The sequence below is a fragment of the Callospermophilus lateralis genome, unplaced genomic scaffold (assembly GCF_048772815.1).
Source record: "Callospermophilus lateralis isolate mCalLat2 unplaced genomic scaffold, mCalLat2.hap1 Scaffold_79, whole genome shotgun sequence".
NCBI classification, from domain to species: domain Eukaryota; kingdom Metazoa; phylum Chordata; class Mammalia; order Rodentia; family Sciuridae; genus Callospermophilus; species Callospermophilus lateralis.
In genome coordinates, this window is record NW_027515935.1 from 6,879,393 (window position 1) to 6,897,208 (window position 17,816).

At 33.6% G+C, this 17,816-nt stretch overlaps 1 protein-coding gene across 1 annotated transcript in view; it reads left to right on the plus strand.

Annotated features, from left to right (window-relative positions):
- The window catches only part of LOC143640947 (oligoribonuclease, mitochondrial-like), a 60,247-nt gene extending 44,116 nt beyond the window's left edge, over positions 1–16,131 (plus strand). Inside the window, exons 3-5 of the mRNA XM_077108450.1 lie at positions 13,645–13,667; positions 15,614–15,847; positions 16,072–16,131. Coding sequence (XP_076964565.1) covers positions 13,645–13,667; positions 15,614–15,847; positions 16,072–16,131 — 317 coding nt within the window. The remainder of the gene's footprint in view (positions 1–13,644; positions 13,668–15,613; positions 15,848–16,071) is intronic.
- The last annotated feature ends 1,685 nt before the right edge of the window (positions 16,132–17,816 follow it).

The window sequence follows — 17,816 nt, forward strand, 5'->3', positions numbered from 1 at the left end:
AAATTATTGCCAAAGCAAGTCAAATATCCATCAGTAAACGGAGTCAGAGATCAGGTAAGTTCAATAATAGAAATTATGTTCTTCTGGGGCTAGGGTTGTGGTTCAGCAATAAAGTGCTTGCCTTGCATGTGCAAGACCCTGTGTTTGATCCTCAGCACTGCATAAAAATAAATAAGTGAAATAAAAGTATGTTTCCAACTACAACTAAAAAACAAATATTAAAAAAAATTATGTTCTTCTTATTTCCAGAAATAGGGGCGGAATCATGATATATGTGTAGCAATGTCTACATTGGAAATATATGGAGTTATTTTCTTTACAAGAATTTATATACGGTAGAATGAATTGGACTAGGAATGGATGCTTAATCTTAAAATAAACCATTATATGAAACAGCATAGAAAATCTTGAAACTATTGGTGGGGCTTTTGGTTGTTTGATTATTTGTTTAACCTTCATTTCCTCCATACAGAAGGGAGAAAATTTTATTCAAATGCATCAAATAATCATATTATCCTTGAGTAATAGAAAATTATGTTTAATAACCAAAATCATTATGAGGCAATATTTAGCATAGAACTCATTATTCAAAGAAATAATAAACAAGTTAGTTTCTCTTCTATGAAACTTCCAAAATTCTATTGTTAGAAGCCATGAAAACTAAGAATAATCATTAACTAATAAAATCACCACCACAATGATCCTTGTTGCTATTTCTATCACATCAATGAGACCTTCAAGGCTGTGATGATTCTAGAATAACTGTACTTGTTAGTTATAACTGTACTTCTTAAATCCCTCATCTGAACTTCTTTAGCTTCTCTAATGGGATATATGTATTAAGGGCTGTAGAAGAATAGTATAAAAAATTCCACATAGACATGAACTTTGGTTTTCCTTGGTATAAGTGCAGTACTTTGAACAGTTTTTGATATATATAAGACCACCAAGTGAGTGTTTTCTAAATCAAAGATGAAAGAAGAGATAATATAATCAGGTGACATCAAATTCATTATAAAATAACCCAAATATGTGCAAAACATATTTTGAAATTTAAAGATTCCTAGTTCTACAGACTGCTACTATATGTTTGATAATTTGTAATACATGTAAGTGAAAAAAGCAATAGGTTGTTGATGTTTTAATCATGTAAAATAATTTGTTTTGAAGAAAGAAGTGAAGGATCACATCATACTTTTCAATATGCATTTTTGATTAATCATGGAGTTAAACATTATATTAGATAGAGCTCTTCATGAATGCCTGATATATACCACAGAGGGAAACGGGCTGATTTAACAAATAAAGCTATAAACAGTATATATAGTTTGCATGGAAACTGGACTTAAACATTGGTATGTCTTTATGTGGGAAGTTAAAGATTATAAAGTGGTGCATTTGGGTGCCAGTGTGATAAGAAATAGACCTGATGCATTTGTGACATCAGCCTGTTAAAACTTTGAACAGTTGCTCAAAGGAGGCAACATCTTTTTGCAGAAATCTGCTTGAGCAACTAGTCATGATCTTGCCTCCACAGGACTTCCTGGATTTCAGCTCTGAGGGGACCCCTTACAACAGCTTCAGACAGTACAGAGAGGGGCGGCTTCTCCCTGATCCTGAGTTTTGAATGGCCAGACTGTCACTTCCTCTGCTCACCCTCATCTGGGTAAATAATTCGAAAATCGAACCCCTTGTTCTCATAAAATTTAGAGCAGACTCTACATCCATGACTGAGGACTATCAAATAAGGTGATTCAGTGGTTAACTTATTAATAATTTAAGAGAAGTAGCAGTACTTTCTTATACAGGCAGATAAAGTAGCATTTAGCTAAAGATAATATGCATTTCCTAAATAATATATAACAGTTTTTATACTAGTTTCCATTTAAGATAAGTTTTTGTTGTTGTTGATGATGGTAATGGTGGAATAAAACTATGTTTAATAAATATACTTGATGGTTCATTTAGTCTAACTCATCTTGACAAAGCATAGATTCTTTGTGTTACAATAGTTAAAAAATTAAGGGGTTAGATATCACACTACAATAAAATAAAAACAAAATATGTATAAATCAGACATATGGGTATAATTCTCATACTTCATCATAAACACTGAATTTTTTTCTCTTTACCTTTTTCTTTCAATCCTTATTTCCCTGACTGTACATGTGACTGCCTGTATGAGCCTAGTTTACACTTGAAATGCCTTACTTTAATAAATTCTGATTTGCTTTAAATCAACTTAGTAACAAACAGATAGATATGGAAGTAGACAATTTTTCCTTCACATGTGTTCATATACATGCCCAATCACACCCAGTTTGGCTTGGAAATGGTTGAGCACTTAGAACTATAAAGATCAAAGTAGGAAAATATTAGATGCAAACGGAGTAGCAGGTAGTAAGTGTATCCCCTACCATGATTGGGAATATGTATTCAGAAACAATAAGTAAAAAGTCTTACTTCAGTTCATTAAAGTGCAATTGAAACAAACAAACAAACAAAAAGTGCAGTCACACAAGAAAGAAAACAGAACATACTAAGTACTGTCAATGTTTCCTCAGTTCAAAAATTCAACTGCATTTTTCTTATTATAAATGAATACGTACGATTTCTTGAATATTTCCTTTCTAGTTTAAGATAGACAAGTGTGTAAGTACTTTTGCTAATGAATGTTTAGATTTGAATCAAAAAAAGTCACATATGGGGCATAATTTGACCATTCATTTACTTTTATTTATAAGATTTATTGACAAAAAATAGAGTATGTGCTTACTATTTGCTGGTCTGCCAAGGATTGTTCTTGTCTCTTGAGATAAATGAGCATGCAAAATACAAAGATCCTCCTTCCCCAGATGTTTACCCTTCAGAAAGGAGAGCTTAAAATAAATAATAAATAAAATATGGAAAGAGGAACTGTAGAACAGGATAAGAAATTTGTATTGTCTGAGGGTTTTCTGTCATTTGCAATGTTAGAGTAGTGAGGATACACTTAATAGAGAAGAGGGAACTTGAACAAAGACTTGAGGGCAGGTGGCTAAGTCAGCAACTGGTAAACAGTACTCAGTCACAGGGAGTGGTTAGGAAAGAAGGAGTCAGCTTTACAAGTTCCAGGAAAAGCAAGAAGAGTTGTGAAGAGCTATGAACAAACCAGAAAAAGGAAAATGGGTCAGAAATAAGATGAGGGGAGACAGATCAACAGATGATAGAGACCCCTGACATATCTTCTGGGGCTAACAGGGAGACACTGGTAGTCTTTGAAGAAAGAGGTAAAAGGATTTTGTATGTTTTAGAAGGATGACATTTGCTTCTAACATTAATTGTTGGAGGGATAGTTGCAGTAATTCAGAGAATTGAGTATTGCCACTCCCAGAATCACAGAAACAATAGAGGAACTGATGAAAATTGGAAGTATTCCACATATATTTTGGACATAAGGCAATAGGATTTTCTGGCCTGTTCAATATGCAATGTGAGAGAAATAGAGGATGCAAGAGAGTTTGATTGAGATTTGACTGAATAACTAGAAGGGACTGTGTTGTTGTTGATAGACAGTGAAGTCTGAGTGAAGAATTACAATTCATTTTTGATACATGATTTTGTGATATCTATTAGGAATACAAATATATATGAAAAAGAATGAAAGAAAAAAGCAGTTGAGTAGGGATTAGATATTGGGAAATCTAAGTTTGAAAATGTATATTTTGGAGCTTTCAGCATATGGTGTTTGAAACTATGAAATTGGATGAGATCACTATGGGTGTGGGTGTAGACAGGAGAAAACTGAACCTGCTTCAATATTAAGAGAAAAAAACAGCACATGAAACTAAGAAGAGATTGGTAGAGATGTAGAAGGTAAAACCTAAGCATGTGGTCATCTGAGAATCTAAGTTTAAAAGTCATGCTGAGGAGGAAGGAGTAATTAACTGAGTCAGTCATTAAGTAAATCAGAGGCAGAGAATAGTCTACCATACATTCATTCACTTATGAGTTGGCGGATGGTCCTGGAAAAAAATAACAGAAAACTGCTGGTATGAGAAGTTATCTATGGGAAGTGAGATAACAGGTGAGTAGGAAGATGAATATTTCAGTTTAACACATTCAGCTTTAAATTATTCTCTTTGCTAAGAACATGCATTAAATATATAGCCAAATCTGAAAGTATACTTTAAATAACAATCATCTTCTATGTGGTAAGAAATAAATGACAACAGATGAAAATTCCAAACAGGTTATATTTGTGGGGGAAAGAAATCTCAAAATGTATTTTCAGAACTGGAACTATAGTAGAATTCCAAAGCAAACTGTACTAGTCATTTCTTGGATTAGATATTATCTCCAGATGGCTCTTTTTTTTAAAAAAAAAATGTAAACATGTTACTTGAAATGGATAATGTTAAACCAGTAATCTCAAAAGTACTTTACATGACAGATTGTTACAATTGTTAGATATACTTTTCTACTTACAATGGGTTACATCCCAATAAACCCATTGACAACATCATAAGGAAAAAATACATTTAATACACCTAATTTACTGAAAACCATAGTTTAGCAGCACACTACACTGTAGAGTGCTGTTTATACTCACAATTGTGTGGCTGACTGGGATCTGTGACCTGATGCTGATAACCAGCATCATGGGAGTATGGCCAGCATATCATTAGCTAGAGAAAATATCCAAATTCTACATGTAATCTCTACTGAATGTGTATGGTTTCTTCACCGTCCCAAAGTCAAGAAAGAATAAATCAAACAATCCTAAGTAAGAACCACTAACAATATATAAATGCAGAGCTAAGAAAATAATTGTGGACAAGATAAGGAATAAGGAAGTTCTGTGACCATGGATGAGCATAGGAAGGAGAGACTTAGGGCTGACTTTGAAAGACTCGCACATGGTACATTTTTCAAGAAAGTACTGAAATGCTGTTGCTCATAACAGATACTGAAAGGGGTTTGAAACTAAAGGATGAGTCAAGAGAATGATCAAGGGTGGGGTGTTAATGAGATATCCACTGACATTTTTGGCCAAAGGTACCAGGCAATTCAAGAGAATGGAAAGATATATAGAGAGTGGTAAATGATGAGGTGTGTGGCATCCCTCAAAATCAAAGATGTCATTGCAAAATAAAATTGGAAGTGTTTAACTTGTATTTATTTTTTGGTATGGAAACTAGAATTAAAATTGAAAATACAGAAATGAAAAAAACACAGTTGAGAAATGGAGTCTATAAGAGGTTTTGATACTTTTATAATTAGTCACCAGAAACAAACTGCTTTTTATCATGGTAAAATGCCTGGATGCAGTTTCCTAAATCAATTCTAAGTGATAAATAATAAGCCAAAGGAAAAGTACATTCTGTTACTGTTTATACTTTTCTTAATTTCTATCAGAGAAAGGCAGGTACAGTCTCGGGGGAAGGATCTATTTTTTAAAGAGAATTTTGCTTCTACCTTTTCAACCTAAAATGATCTCATTTTCATGGAGTTTGGAACTTTTCTTAGCTTAAAGAATGCAAGAATAAATCCACTTCCAAATGTTGGCTAAGTAGCCATTAATGAAAATATCTTGGCTCTGGATTAAAGTTATTAATCATAGCTTTGTGACTAGGAAGCAAAGTAATTTTTCAGGTTAGTTCTCTGTGAATTCACAATATGAGCATTTTCTTCCCAATTCTATTTGTAAAAACACTCATAACTTACTAGACCTCAGTGGTGACACAAACTAATGGACCATCTTTAAATAAATTCACTTAGAGATCCAGAATATGTCACAATGTTCTCCTTCTTTGTAGTGTAGTGAAATTAGCATCAAATACAAAAAAACCCTACCTATTCTTCACTTCCCCCATGGTTGTCATCTCTATGCTTTAAATCATAGAGTAAAAATAAATGAAGTTGTTTTCCTCTTGTCATTCATATTTCAAAGCTTTCTCTATATAGAGAGTGGAAGTATTTATTTCATTTTTAGGAAGGATTAATGCCAAAAGTGTTTATTGGCTTCTATGAGAAACATTTAGCTAGCTTTAGATATCTTACCAAAGAAGTTACTCTTAACATTTGTGTGCATGCATGACTGTGCACATGTTCTCACATGTGTGTGCATGTATGTGAGCATATCTTTGTTGCATGTGTGTATATATGTGTATGTGTATGTGGGTGTATGTGTTTCTGAATGATGCACAAGAATACATGGGTGATAAATGTGAGAGGTGAGGAAGGCAAAACAAGAATGCTTTGGACAATATCTAAAATATGTTTCTCAGGGTATTTTCCTTAATTGTTAATGACAGTTTATCACAGATAGAGGCCACTCTAAAGACTAAACAACTGAAGGAAAAACAGACATGTCAAGAAAGAAATTACTATGTTTGAAGTGTTAAGAAAATTAAATCACTTCTTGAAATGATGCTTATAAGTGATGTAATATTTTAAAAACCATTAGAGTGAATTCAAGGTCCACTAAGCCTTTTTCCATATGTAATTTTGTGTCTATGAGCAAGCGTATGTACACATGCCTGGGGAAACAAGAGCAACTGAAAAATGAAAATATAATTTGAAGGAGGCTTAATTATTTCAAAACTACCCATGCTTTCTTTATCCTTCAAGGAAAAAAAAAGTGAAGAAAAAAACAAAATACACAAAAGGAGAAGAAAGAAAGGAGAGGGAGAACCTCTGTGTTCAAGAAAATGCCTACTTGAACTCTGAATAAGGAGCTGTTATTCTTATGAGAAAATTGCCTGAGCTGAAATTCCAAGCTGTTGGCAAAAATAATAATTCATCTGTAGTTATAAGACATAAAGCGTCATGGAAATGCACATGAAGGCTTCTTGTAATGACTTTGAAATCTACAGGACAAGGAAAGAAGCTGGACTCATTACTTGAATGTGATTACATGACCCACATGAATGTTAGGGATAACGGGCAACTTCACTTACTGAAAATCAAACAGCTCCATGATCCATCATTAATCTAAGTGAGCCTTCTCTTTATTGAAGCAGCCATCTAATGAATAGGTCACCTCCTGTTTAAAAGCTTAGAGATTTGTTAATGTTCCAAGGACTTAGATTCTATTACACCAGATGGCCCAAGCATGTTTAAAAAAAAAATTGTAGGCGTTTTAGATAGCTAACATGCTTTGGTGTATATATAAATATTTTAAAGAATATAATTTTGAGATTTGGTTTAAACAGGGAATATTGCTTTTGTGACATAATCCTGCATAAATGTGCGTATGTATCAAGTTGAAAAGAAAAGAGGACTTTTGTGGAGAGACTCCACAAGAGGAAATAAGTTTCCACTGTAAGCCAACTTTCATAATACAATTAACTTCATTAGAGAGAATGGAATTTCAAATACTGTTCAAATTAAGGCAGTGCAGTTAGTAGCAGCAGCAGTTCAGGAAGAATTAGCAATGCCCTTCTTAAAAGAGCTGCTGAATTAAACTTTGGAGGGCTTTAAGATTAAGCCATTTAATTGCTACTTTAGGAGTTCCGGACTTTGCATAGACTCAAGCCCAGGTGTTAATACTGATTCTTCTCTGTTCACTTCAGATAACAGAACTGAATCTCAGAGCCAATTAAGGTGAAACTTTAAAGGATTTCTTACCCCATTTTAGCATATTCTGGGAGTTTTATTTTAATTGTAGACACAGGGAGAAATGGGGCACATTATACAAAGTGAGGTAGTACTGAATCTTGAGTTGAAAAGATAACCAATCCTCATCCAAATTATTCTGCCTTAAATTTTAAGCTTTTTTATAGGTTAGCATTCATATTGTGTTCTTTTTATTGTGCTAATCATTTTACCGGGAGAACACTATTTCTGTACTTAATACCAAGACAGGTGACATGACTGGTAATGCTTAGTACATTTATAGGCCAAGTAATGCACATAAAAATCTTAAAATAAAAAGTCCCCTAATTCACATATAAGTCTCACTGTTCTTCCTAAATGTATCCACTTCAGCATATAATAGAAATTGTTTCAACTCCTTTTATGGGTGCGGAAATGTTTAGGTGAAATATGCACCCATATCCATCATTCCAATTATTCATTAACCAAATACTTATTGAGGACTTGTACACCCCAAACACTATTCCCTCATGGGCTTACATTTTATTTTGGAAGACAATATGCAGATGCCATTTGACTTACAATCGGGTTTCAATACCTATAAACTCACCAAGTTAAAAATGATTTTGACTTGCCTACAAACATTATACCTTAACCACACAGCAGAACACTGGTTGACTGGGAGCGGTGGCTCACTGCTTCTGCCCACTACTGGAAAGGATCAACATTTAACATCCAAGGAAAAGTTTCTATTATATGCATCTTGCTTTTGCACTATTATAATATTTTTTTTAAAAAGTTAATTAATTTAAGCTGAGTTTCCCTGTAAATGCAACATCACATAATATAACATAGATGCTATTTAAAGAAAAGTAAAGATGGATAAAGGTCCAGAAGAACAGAATTTTGTTCTGGGTAGCTGTGGATGGTGGCACACACCTGTAAATATAGCTGCACAGGGAGGTGACATGTTATGTTTAAGGCGAGCCTGGGCAACATAGTAACACCTCATCTCAAACAAACAAACAAAACACAAAATGAAACAAAACAGATTTTTTTTTTCTTCTGGAGAAGCCCATCCTATTTACAGAAAGAGGGTATAGAATGTAACTTACAAATAATGACAATTAAACCAAGATTTACATGAAGTGAAGAGGGAAGCTGGATGAATGTAAAGGTTCTGAGATTGGGACAAGCTTGGCCTTGTGAAACTGTAGAGGGTTGGCTATAAGCCATGGGAAGTTCATTGACATTATAAGAGTCAATGAACTGTCTGTATTGCAATGAATTAGGGCTAGTAGGGGGATAAAATGTAAAAGTAATAGAAGAATCAGGAGACGACTGCACAATCTGAGATTGCAATTCAAGGGGGAAAGATGACTGTGGGGCAGGAAGTGAGAATTAGATTAAAGATTCAGTACAACAATAAGGCCCGAAGCCAGAAGAATTAATGTTTCGCTAAATATGGGGGCAGTGGGGGAGGCTAGGAAGTGAGATCTCAGAGAGGACCTTAAGGTGTTAAGCCATTGGTAGATATGATGAAATTTGCTGAAATGAAGATTTAGAAAGTAAGTATTTTCAGGTGGTGGTAAAGATGAACAGAAATCATGAATTTTGCATTGAAGTTGTATTTTGAATGGCTATTAGATGTCCCTGTGGAAATATGGATCAGGATTCCTAAGTCCAAAGTCTGATGCTTAGTAAGCAGATTGGAGATAAAGACACACTTTGGGAAAGACACACCAGGTAGCATTTACATCTGTGCTCCTGGATGTGATTCCCTCTTCTGGTTCTCCCTGGGTAGCATGTGACTTAGCCTCTGACCCAGAGTTGACACTTGCAGATCTGAAAATAAGAGAAATTTGTGAAAGAGAAAGAAACGAAACAGACTATGAAGGAAAAATAAAATTAAAAAATAATAAAAGGCACATAAAGTTTTTCCTGTAGAAAAATTATCCAAAAGTTGGAATAGCTGGATTTTGCCTTTTGATGTATGCTGCCAAATTTCCCTTCAAAAGATTTCTCCTTTTACAATCCACCTAAAACTCTCTGAGATGAGCCTGGCTTCTGTGGTATCATTATGTTTTTGAGTATTCATGTGCTTAATTTTGTTTTTAAAAAAGTAATGGCTGCTTAGAAATATCTCTGGTTGGAGGTGTGTACAAATCTGGGGGCTGGAGCACATCATATACTACATGTTTTCATTTATATCTTCCTTTCCCTCATCACTGGTGATTTAATATTAGCCTGTAAAAATTACTAAATGAAGTGTGAAATGTTGAATGTATTTGAGAATAAGCATCTTCTTATATTTCTGCTAAAACTTTATATTATTAGTGTTTAGTATATATAAAAACAGTTTTCTGTATGTGCTTATTTGCTAGACATAAATTCAATTTTGTCACAAAGACTACAATTCTAATATTGGGCTCCATTCTGTTAGAATCTAATAGTGGTAATATTTTAGTAGGCAGTAAGCAAAAATCCTGAATACTGATGTAAACAACTAGATTTCTTACTGTGAGATATTCTTTTATTTTAGAAAATTATTCTGGCCTTCTCATTCTTGCTTATGTAAACATATAACTTGATGTCTTGCCAAGGGCTTATTCTTCACTTTTCACTCACTATCCTATGGCTGGTAATTATAGATAGTAGAATTTCAGTAAAATCTGACTTTAAAATCTGTCTGGATCCCCTTGAACTAACTGCAAACCTTCATGAAAATATTGACTCACAAAGTTGTAGGAGAACATTTAATTTTGTATCTAGAGTCAAGTTTTGCTTAATGAGAGGAATGCACTCTGAAAAACACAACACTAGGCAATTTAGTCATTGCACGAACATCACAGAGCATACTTAGACAAACCTAGATGCTGTGAGTCAAAACTGGACCCAGCCTCCTGATTCAATCAAAAGATGTGGTAAACTTGAGATAAATGGGAATATTTCCAATAGAACATATACTTCTTCACAGTAACTAAAAAAACCCAAGAAGCTCCAGAATACTAATACATAATATGGTAAGTACATAACCCAGTAATATAATTGTTTATTATCATTATCAGTTACTATATGTAAGTGCATATTTTGTATTTTTATCATACTAGAAGCCTGCTAGGTTTGTTTACCCAGTGTCACCAAGTGAGTATTACTTTAAGATACCATGGCTACATCAGTAGGCGACAGGAATTTTTCAGCTCCATACTAAACTTATGGGACAACTATCATATATAAAGATAGAATGTCATTAAATGGAATGCTAATATACAGTGAATAACTGCATTTATGTGCTTGCTATTTCAATTATTCCTACAGTCTCAGAAGTAATTCTGAATATATCACATTAGCTTCATTTTTTCCCAATGGTATAATAAAATCTACGAAAGCTAAATTTTCTGTAGTTTTCAAAATTTGTCAAGCATTTGGACCTAGTATATACAAAAGTATTATTTGGATAATTTAATTAACATCACATTTGATTGATTATATTTGAGCACTATTTTTTTATCATTCAAATATTCTAATAATGTTGAAATATTAGATGAAATAATTTGATATAATACTATATTACTGGCATTACCAAGGTTCATGATATCTTCTAATTGTGTCTTCTACCTATGCTCTGGATGTTATAAATGTTATGTTTGCTAAGACCTTGATCCATCACATTTTCCCTTTCTATTTATGATCAGCCTCTTTCAAAAGTTTCTCTATTTCTCAAGTGCTCAGTCAAAACTTCCCTTTACTGTATTCCTTTTCTAGCTACCTCATATTGTCCTCACGTCTTTGCATTTGTCCCTTTTGAAATGAGTGTGAAAATACCATCACTTTCTAAGCTTCATTGATTCTTCACACTATTTAAAAGATCCAGGTCTATCTATTGAAGGCATTTTTTGCCAAAATAAGTGAGGTTTTGTGTGTTTGTTTAGGTAATGGCCTGTGGATGATTTCCAACCCAATATTGCAAAGTCTAGCACATCACAAATTCAGATGGTCACATTTTCATTCAACCCAGTGACCAGCCATGGCTGTAGTTATCCTCCATCAAGCAAGCCTTCTATAATTAAGAAAGGTTAACAGGAGAATACAGGACCATTTCCAAATCCTCTCTAAAAGTAATAACATATTGAGTTCTGACAAGAAGCCAAAAATCTAAGAATCTTGAAGTAATGTAAGTTGCCCCAAGTATGCAAAGTACTCAAAAAAAAAACCTTTGCCTGTCTCCCATATGTTGATCTCTACATACCATCATGAAGAAAATTAATCTGAACTCTTCTCTATAGGCATAGAGCACACTTTTTAATGATTATAACAATTTTCCAGAAAATTACAGAACCCATTGATTACATGGCACACTGATGGTGATAATCAAGCATTCTTGAAACAAGTATCTCAATTTGCAGATAGTTCTATATCACAATATATACCCTAATATTTGAAATCTTATTTGGACTTGAAACTAATTGTGCATCATTCATCCATTTGAGCACATCAAATAGGGAGAGATAGTTAAGTCCTGTATTTTTACATGGAGTATCTGTGCACTGACTGGAGCTCTAATTTCTCTCACAAGAGTTTTTATAAATATAGGTATCATATGTACAATGTAAGAATAATTTACATTGTTCAAGTGCCACATCTCTATATTTAAGGTAATATAAATCCATTTATAGAAAGTTAGATATTTATATAGTAAGTGTCATGAATTAAACCAATGTTAAAAAATGACAGAAATACACAGAAGATTTAATTTATTCCTTCAGACGATGAGTTGTAATACAATAGAGTAATACAAATCCTAATAAAGCTATATTTATGAAACTCTATGCACGTCTTTTTGAATAGTGTAATAGGTGCTTATAAAATGAAATGATACTTATTAAATAAATGAATAATTCACATCTTAGAACATTCATTCAGGATCTCACAAAAATTAAAAAAAATATTATGTGTAATTTATCCTTTTTTCAATTTTCCAAATAAAAACTTTCACTTAGTCATTTAAACAAAATTACTTGATCCATATTATTCATTGTCTTATCATAAGCTACTTAAAACATAACTTTGAATACCCACTATAGACATTCAACACAGCCAGCATTATAACACACACACACACACACACACACACACACACTTTCCTTTTAAAGTTTGGTAATGATATATCACTCTTTTATCAGAGAAATTTGAAAAAAAAAAATGCAATAGCTTTATATCCAAGAGTTAAAATGCTTTTAAAAGCTATACCAGTGTAAATTGTTCAATTATCATGTATTAGTAAAATAAAAAGAAAGTTCCCAGTAAAAAGCTTCAATTTTCATTCCTTACATAATGATTAAATTTATTTTCTTTTTTCTCATTATGAATTAAGTTTAATCATAAAAATTAATCTCAGTATTTATTCACAGGTTGGGTAAAATATTTTTCACTCAGAGTTCAAAATAAATAGTATCATTAATTGGTTATATGTTGTAAGTTAAATGTTATCTAGTGGTGAGGTAGTGATGATATGATGATGCAGGAAATAATTACTTTTAAAACAGCAATAATTTGTTAGAAGACAAACAGAGTAGTATCATGCCTTTAATAAGACATTAGTAATCATACTTTTCCTTTGGAATAATGAAGACATTAACAACAGAGCCTGCTAGTAGGTCATTTTATCATAAGATTCCTTCCATTTTTAATTTTTACATGAAAACATGGTTCACTTCTGAAGAGAACCGTAGCTTGGTGCATCATCCAATCATAACTGTTGAATAGATTTAATAATATGACATGTATGTGACATAGGTGCAGAAACACACTAATATTTCAAATTTCAGGTAAAAACAATTTAGGCAGAAAATTTGCAGTTTTTCTTTGATCAGTAAGAGTGATTCAGTTCATCAGAAAGCATTTCAAGAAGCAACAGTGTCATACATTCTTATCAACCACAAAACACTGAAGGTTTGATTGATTTCAACCTGCATTAACGACTATTACATGAAATATGGTTTGCTGAACTAGGAGATGCAAAAAAATAATGCTCAATTTAAGGAGCTTTGTGTTCTTTTCTTAAAGGATGCAATCATATTGAAATGCAAGTATGTCATGTGAAACATTAACAGGGATTTTCCCCCATAAACTAAGCACTATATTTGCTAAGAACTTAATACACATTATCCTACAGGTGGAACAAATGACATTCTCTCTTGACAATAATTCAGTTCTTTCTTTTTGGGTGAATTATCTAAAAGGATCATATCACTAAGCAGATCAGTGGAAGGACTGAGGTCGAGTAGGAAAACAGCCTGGCTGGAAAACTTCCCCCTACTGCTTAGAAATGGTACATCGCAGTACAAGTTAAGAACAGAGCAACTACAGATTTGTAAAACAAAACAGGAATAAAATGTACAGCAGGATTTTCACAAGTGTGTCAGGGATTGGCTTAATGCTAGCTCAATATTAGAAGTTGATCAATAAGTGTTATTAATTAAAAGAAACTAAGTTATATTCTAAAGTTGGAATTTCAAGTTAACATAAAAATATTTTTTACTTCACAAGTTTCCATAGCAGGTAGAGAAATAACCACTAAATCTTGGTGCTAAGTAAATAGATGTGCTAATTATTTAAAGGGAAACTCCTGATTCATAAGTACCTGTGTACTTGAGCACTCCAAAACAGTTGTCACTCAACTGCTTTTGGCTTGAGAAGAATAGCCACATACCTTTCAATTCCAAAGAGACATTCTGTTGCAATAGTGGAAGTATTTATAACAAACCTTTTCAGTTAAATTAATTTCTAGAAATAACATTGAAAAATAAATTAAAATATTTTATATTACTTGGGATAATTTGATAAATAATTGATGCTATTAAAAGATGAAGATCTGTATTTCTGGAGGGCTATGCATCTGGATATTATTTGAAAAATTATACAACTAATCAAGTGTGCTGTAAAGATCAATTAAGCTATTCCTGACTTGGCATGATTTGAGTTTTCATGTGTTGTTCATATGTAGTTTTCTTTAAAACTGTAAATATACATTTGTAATATATTCCATTTAAAGTGCTCCCCCAGCATTTAAGGTAATTTTCTTGCTGAGCAGTGTATGAATGAGCTTCGAAATACCTGATAAGAAATTGAAAATCATGAAATGACTACAAAATCAGCCAAAAGTATGTCAGTTGCCTCTCCAGAGAGTACAGAGAAATGTGTCTATAAAGAGGCATCAAACACCCTAAAGTACAGAGGTTCTGAAACCACTGTGAACCCAATGTAAAAAACAATGCAAAACAAATAATAGGGCTAAAAAAGAAAATATTAACAAATTCCTGAGGTCACTTGAAAAATGAATTGCTACATGTTCTCTATCATACAAACTTCCTACTTTTTAATAGCATCATCAAGTGATTAAGAATCTAAGGTCATTTTGAAATGCACATTATGTAACTCATAGCAAAGCTAGTAATCTGCATCTTTCACTTGTCCCAAATTAGTTTTATTAAAGAAAACTCAAAGGGCTATGCCCTGACAGGCATACCTTCTTCATATGTAGTTTTAAATTGTTTTACAGTTGCAATTTTTAATGAAGAATAATGTTTAATTTTTCCATGTCTGTGGAGAAGTGTATGAGAGGGAACTGTTTGAAATTAAAACATCAATAGTTGTGCAATACAAATCAAATATCACTGAAATTGTTTCTGAAATAATCAGTTGAACATGTAGTTGAACATCATACCTACTTTTCATATAAAAATTTAGCCATTCTAAGGTGCACTACTGGTTAAAACATTTTTCTCCTTCCCTTTTTAATGCAACCTCTGGCTCTGAAGAATAGAGACTTGTTTAGAACTTATTGAAGTTTCCCAAAGCAAAACCACGCACCAGCTCCAGATTCAGATGCCAGATCTCTGGGCAGCCTCCTTCAGCTTCTAAGTACGCTAAGCATCACTTTATTAATCATGTTTGATTTTCCGTGCATGTAGCCCGAAGCGATCATACACGATGCAAATCCAAGGAAATAAAAAGAAGCCTTACCTGATGGCAGAAACAGCAGCTGCGGGAACAGCAGCTGAAACGGCAGCAGCAGGATGCAACAACCCAGCCTCACATCAAAGGTGAGACCCTTCGCTCGTTTGCTCTTCTGAATCACTGTAGCAGCATGCTGCTTTGCATTTTTGTCCCTTTTCACTCGCAGAAGGTTCTCCAGTCCGAGCAGCCAGTAGACACCACTTTCTTTCTGGAAGAGGCTGCCTCTCTTCTCAGAAACGTTTGGACCCGGGTCTGTGGCTCCCTCCACATTTACCCTTCAGATCAATAATGCTCACCCAGCGGCTGGAGCTTAGCTGCAGCGGCGAGCGGGCCACTGAGAGCCGAGGATTCCTTCCCTGTCATCTCCCTTCCCTCAAAGCAAAACACAGCGTGCCTTTGACACATCACCCAGTTGTGAAAAGTAAATGAATCCTATATCTGAAACGTATCTTGTTTGTTCTCTTTTCCCCCTAGCGTTCACTGGAGAATGCTTTGAATGAATCCAAGACTCCAGGCCTCCAGGAAGACTCTTGAGAGCTTAGCAGTGGCTGAGGATTCTGAACTCTGAGAAAGTGCTGGCTGGCACCTGAGTTGGCACCCAAAGCTCTGGTTTTTAAGAGCTCTAGGCCTGTTGAAGATAAAAGAACCCTCAACCAGGAGGCAAAAAGCCGGGGCTTTTGTCTTCACTTAAGTATTTATTTTCATTCTTTTCTTTTTTTGGAACAAGACAATTAAGTTTATTTGCTTCCAGTTTTTCTCATTCTTAATCACCCTCTAAACAAGTGTCAGCTCTTAATTGGTCAATTTCTTTTAAGCCACTCACTGTTTTATGACTTATCTAACTTTGTCCATATCCTGTTCAAGATTAAAAATTCTTCAGACAATATATATAAAGTCTGAGATCTCGATATCTCTCTCTCTCTCTCTCTCTCTCTCTCTCTCTCTCTCTCTCTCGGTACTGGAAAATGAAATTTGATTTTTTTTTAATTTTTATTTTGAGACAGAATTTTACTAATTGCTTAGGGACACTAAGTTGTTGGTTTGGTTTTGAATTTGAGACCCTCCTGCCTCAGCCTCCAAGCCTCTGGAATTACAGGCCTGCACCAAGTTGCCCATCTTTATCTGTTTTAATTTGGTTGCATTTATATATTATAAGATTTTTGAGTTGCTTCTGAGGGAATTTATTACTGTTACTTGAAACTTCATAGGATATTTTAGTGGTGACAAAATATTATAATGAAGAATATCACTGTGGAAAACAATTGCACCAATTCTTCTAAATGTCTCAAATCACAATGCATGCTTTATTTATGATACTTTCTTACCATTTCACTATTAAAGTGTTATATACTGAATAAAAATTTGCTTAAACATGTTCAACAAAAGTCATTTATTTTTTATTCAAGATTCTGTCAATTAGTCATTTATACATAAAAAATTCAGCAATATTTGAGAAAATCATTTCATCTAAGTCAGTCCAGAATCTCAAGAGTGCAGTTTCTCAATGTAGTTTGTAAAACTATGTATAAAAATGAGTAGAACTTGAAGCTCAAACAACTGCACAAATAGTAATGGCTTTTCAATGTCATTGTTGAATAAGAATAAAATTAATATGTCTTTCTGAAATCCTTTTGTTCCACTGAAGTAATACAAATAGGTTGATGTATTTGGTGTAGTCAAGTTTTGTGTATCATGATAAGTTAATATAGCTTAGGGAGACTTTACAAACAAAACAATTTTGGTACCTGTCCATTATGTGAAGGAAGCATGGGAAAATGTAATATTTACATCTCAGTATTCTGTGTCACTATAAAAAGGTGAGTGCTAACTTTATTGTAACTTGTTCACGTAGCCAATAAAATTTTATTCAGGGTAGTGTCTACCTAAGTATAATCACTAGGATTTTTTAAAAACAGCTATATGCTGATTGAATCATAAACATGGTTTTTCCTCAACTGCATATTAAAAAGCATTCATTTACTTACTTTCATTTGTTGATAGCAAATAACATTGATAGGGCTCTGTAGGTCAAGGGTTCACAGTGTGTAGTTCTCAGAATGAAAGCAGAGTTCACTAAGCCACTTTTATTTTTCCATATTTCACCACATGAATGTGGTACACATTGAAGTTTGCAAATTTTGGCTCTAGGAATTGGTCTTCAAACTACCACAGAAAACTGGTCACCCACTTTTTTTTTAAAGAGAGAGAGAGAGAGAGAG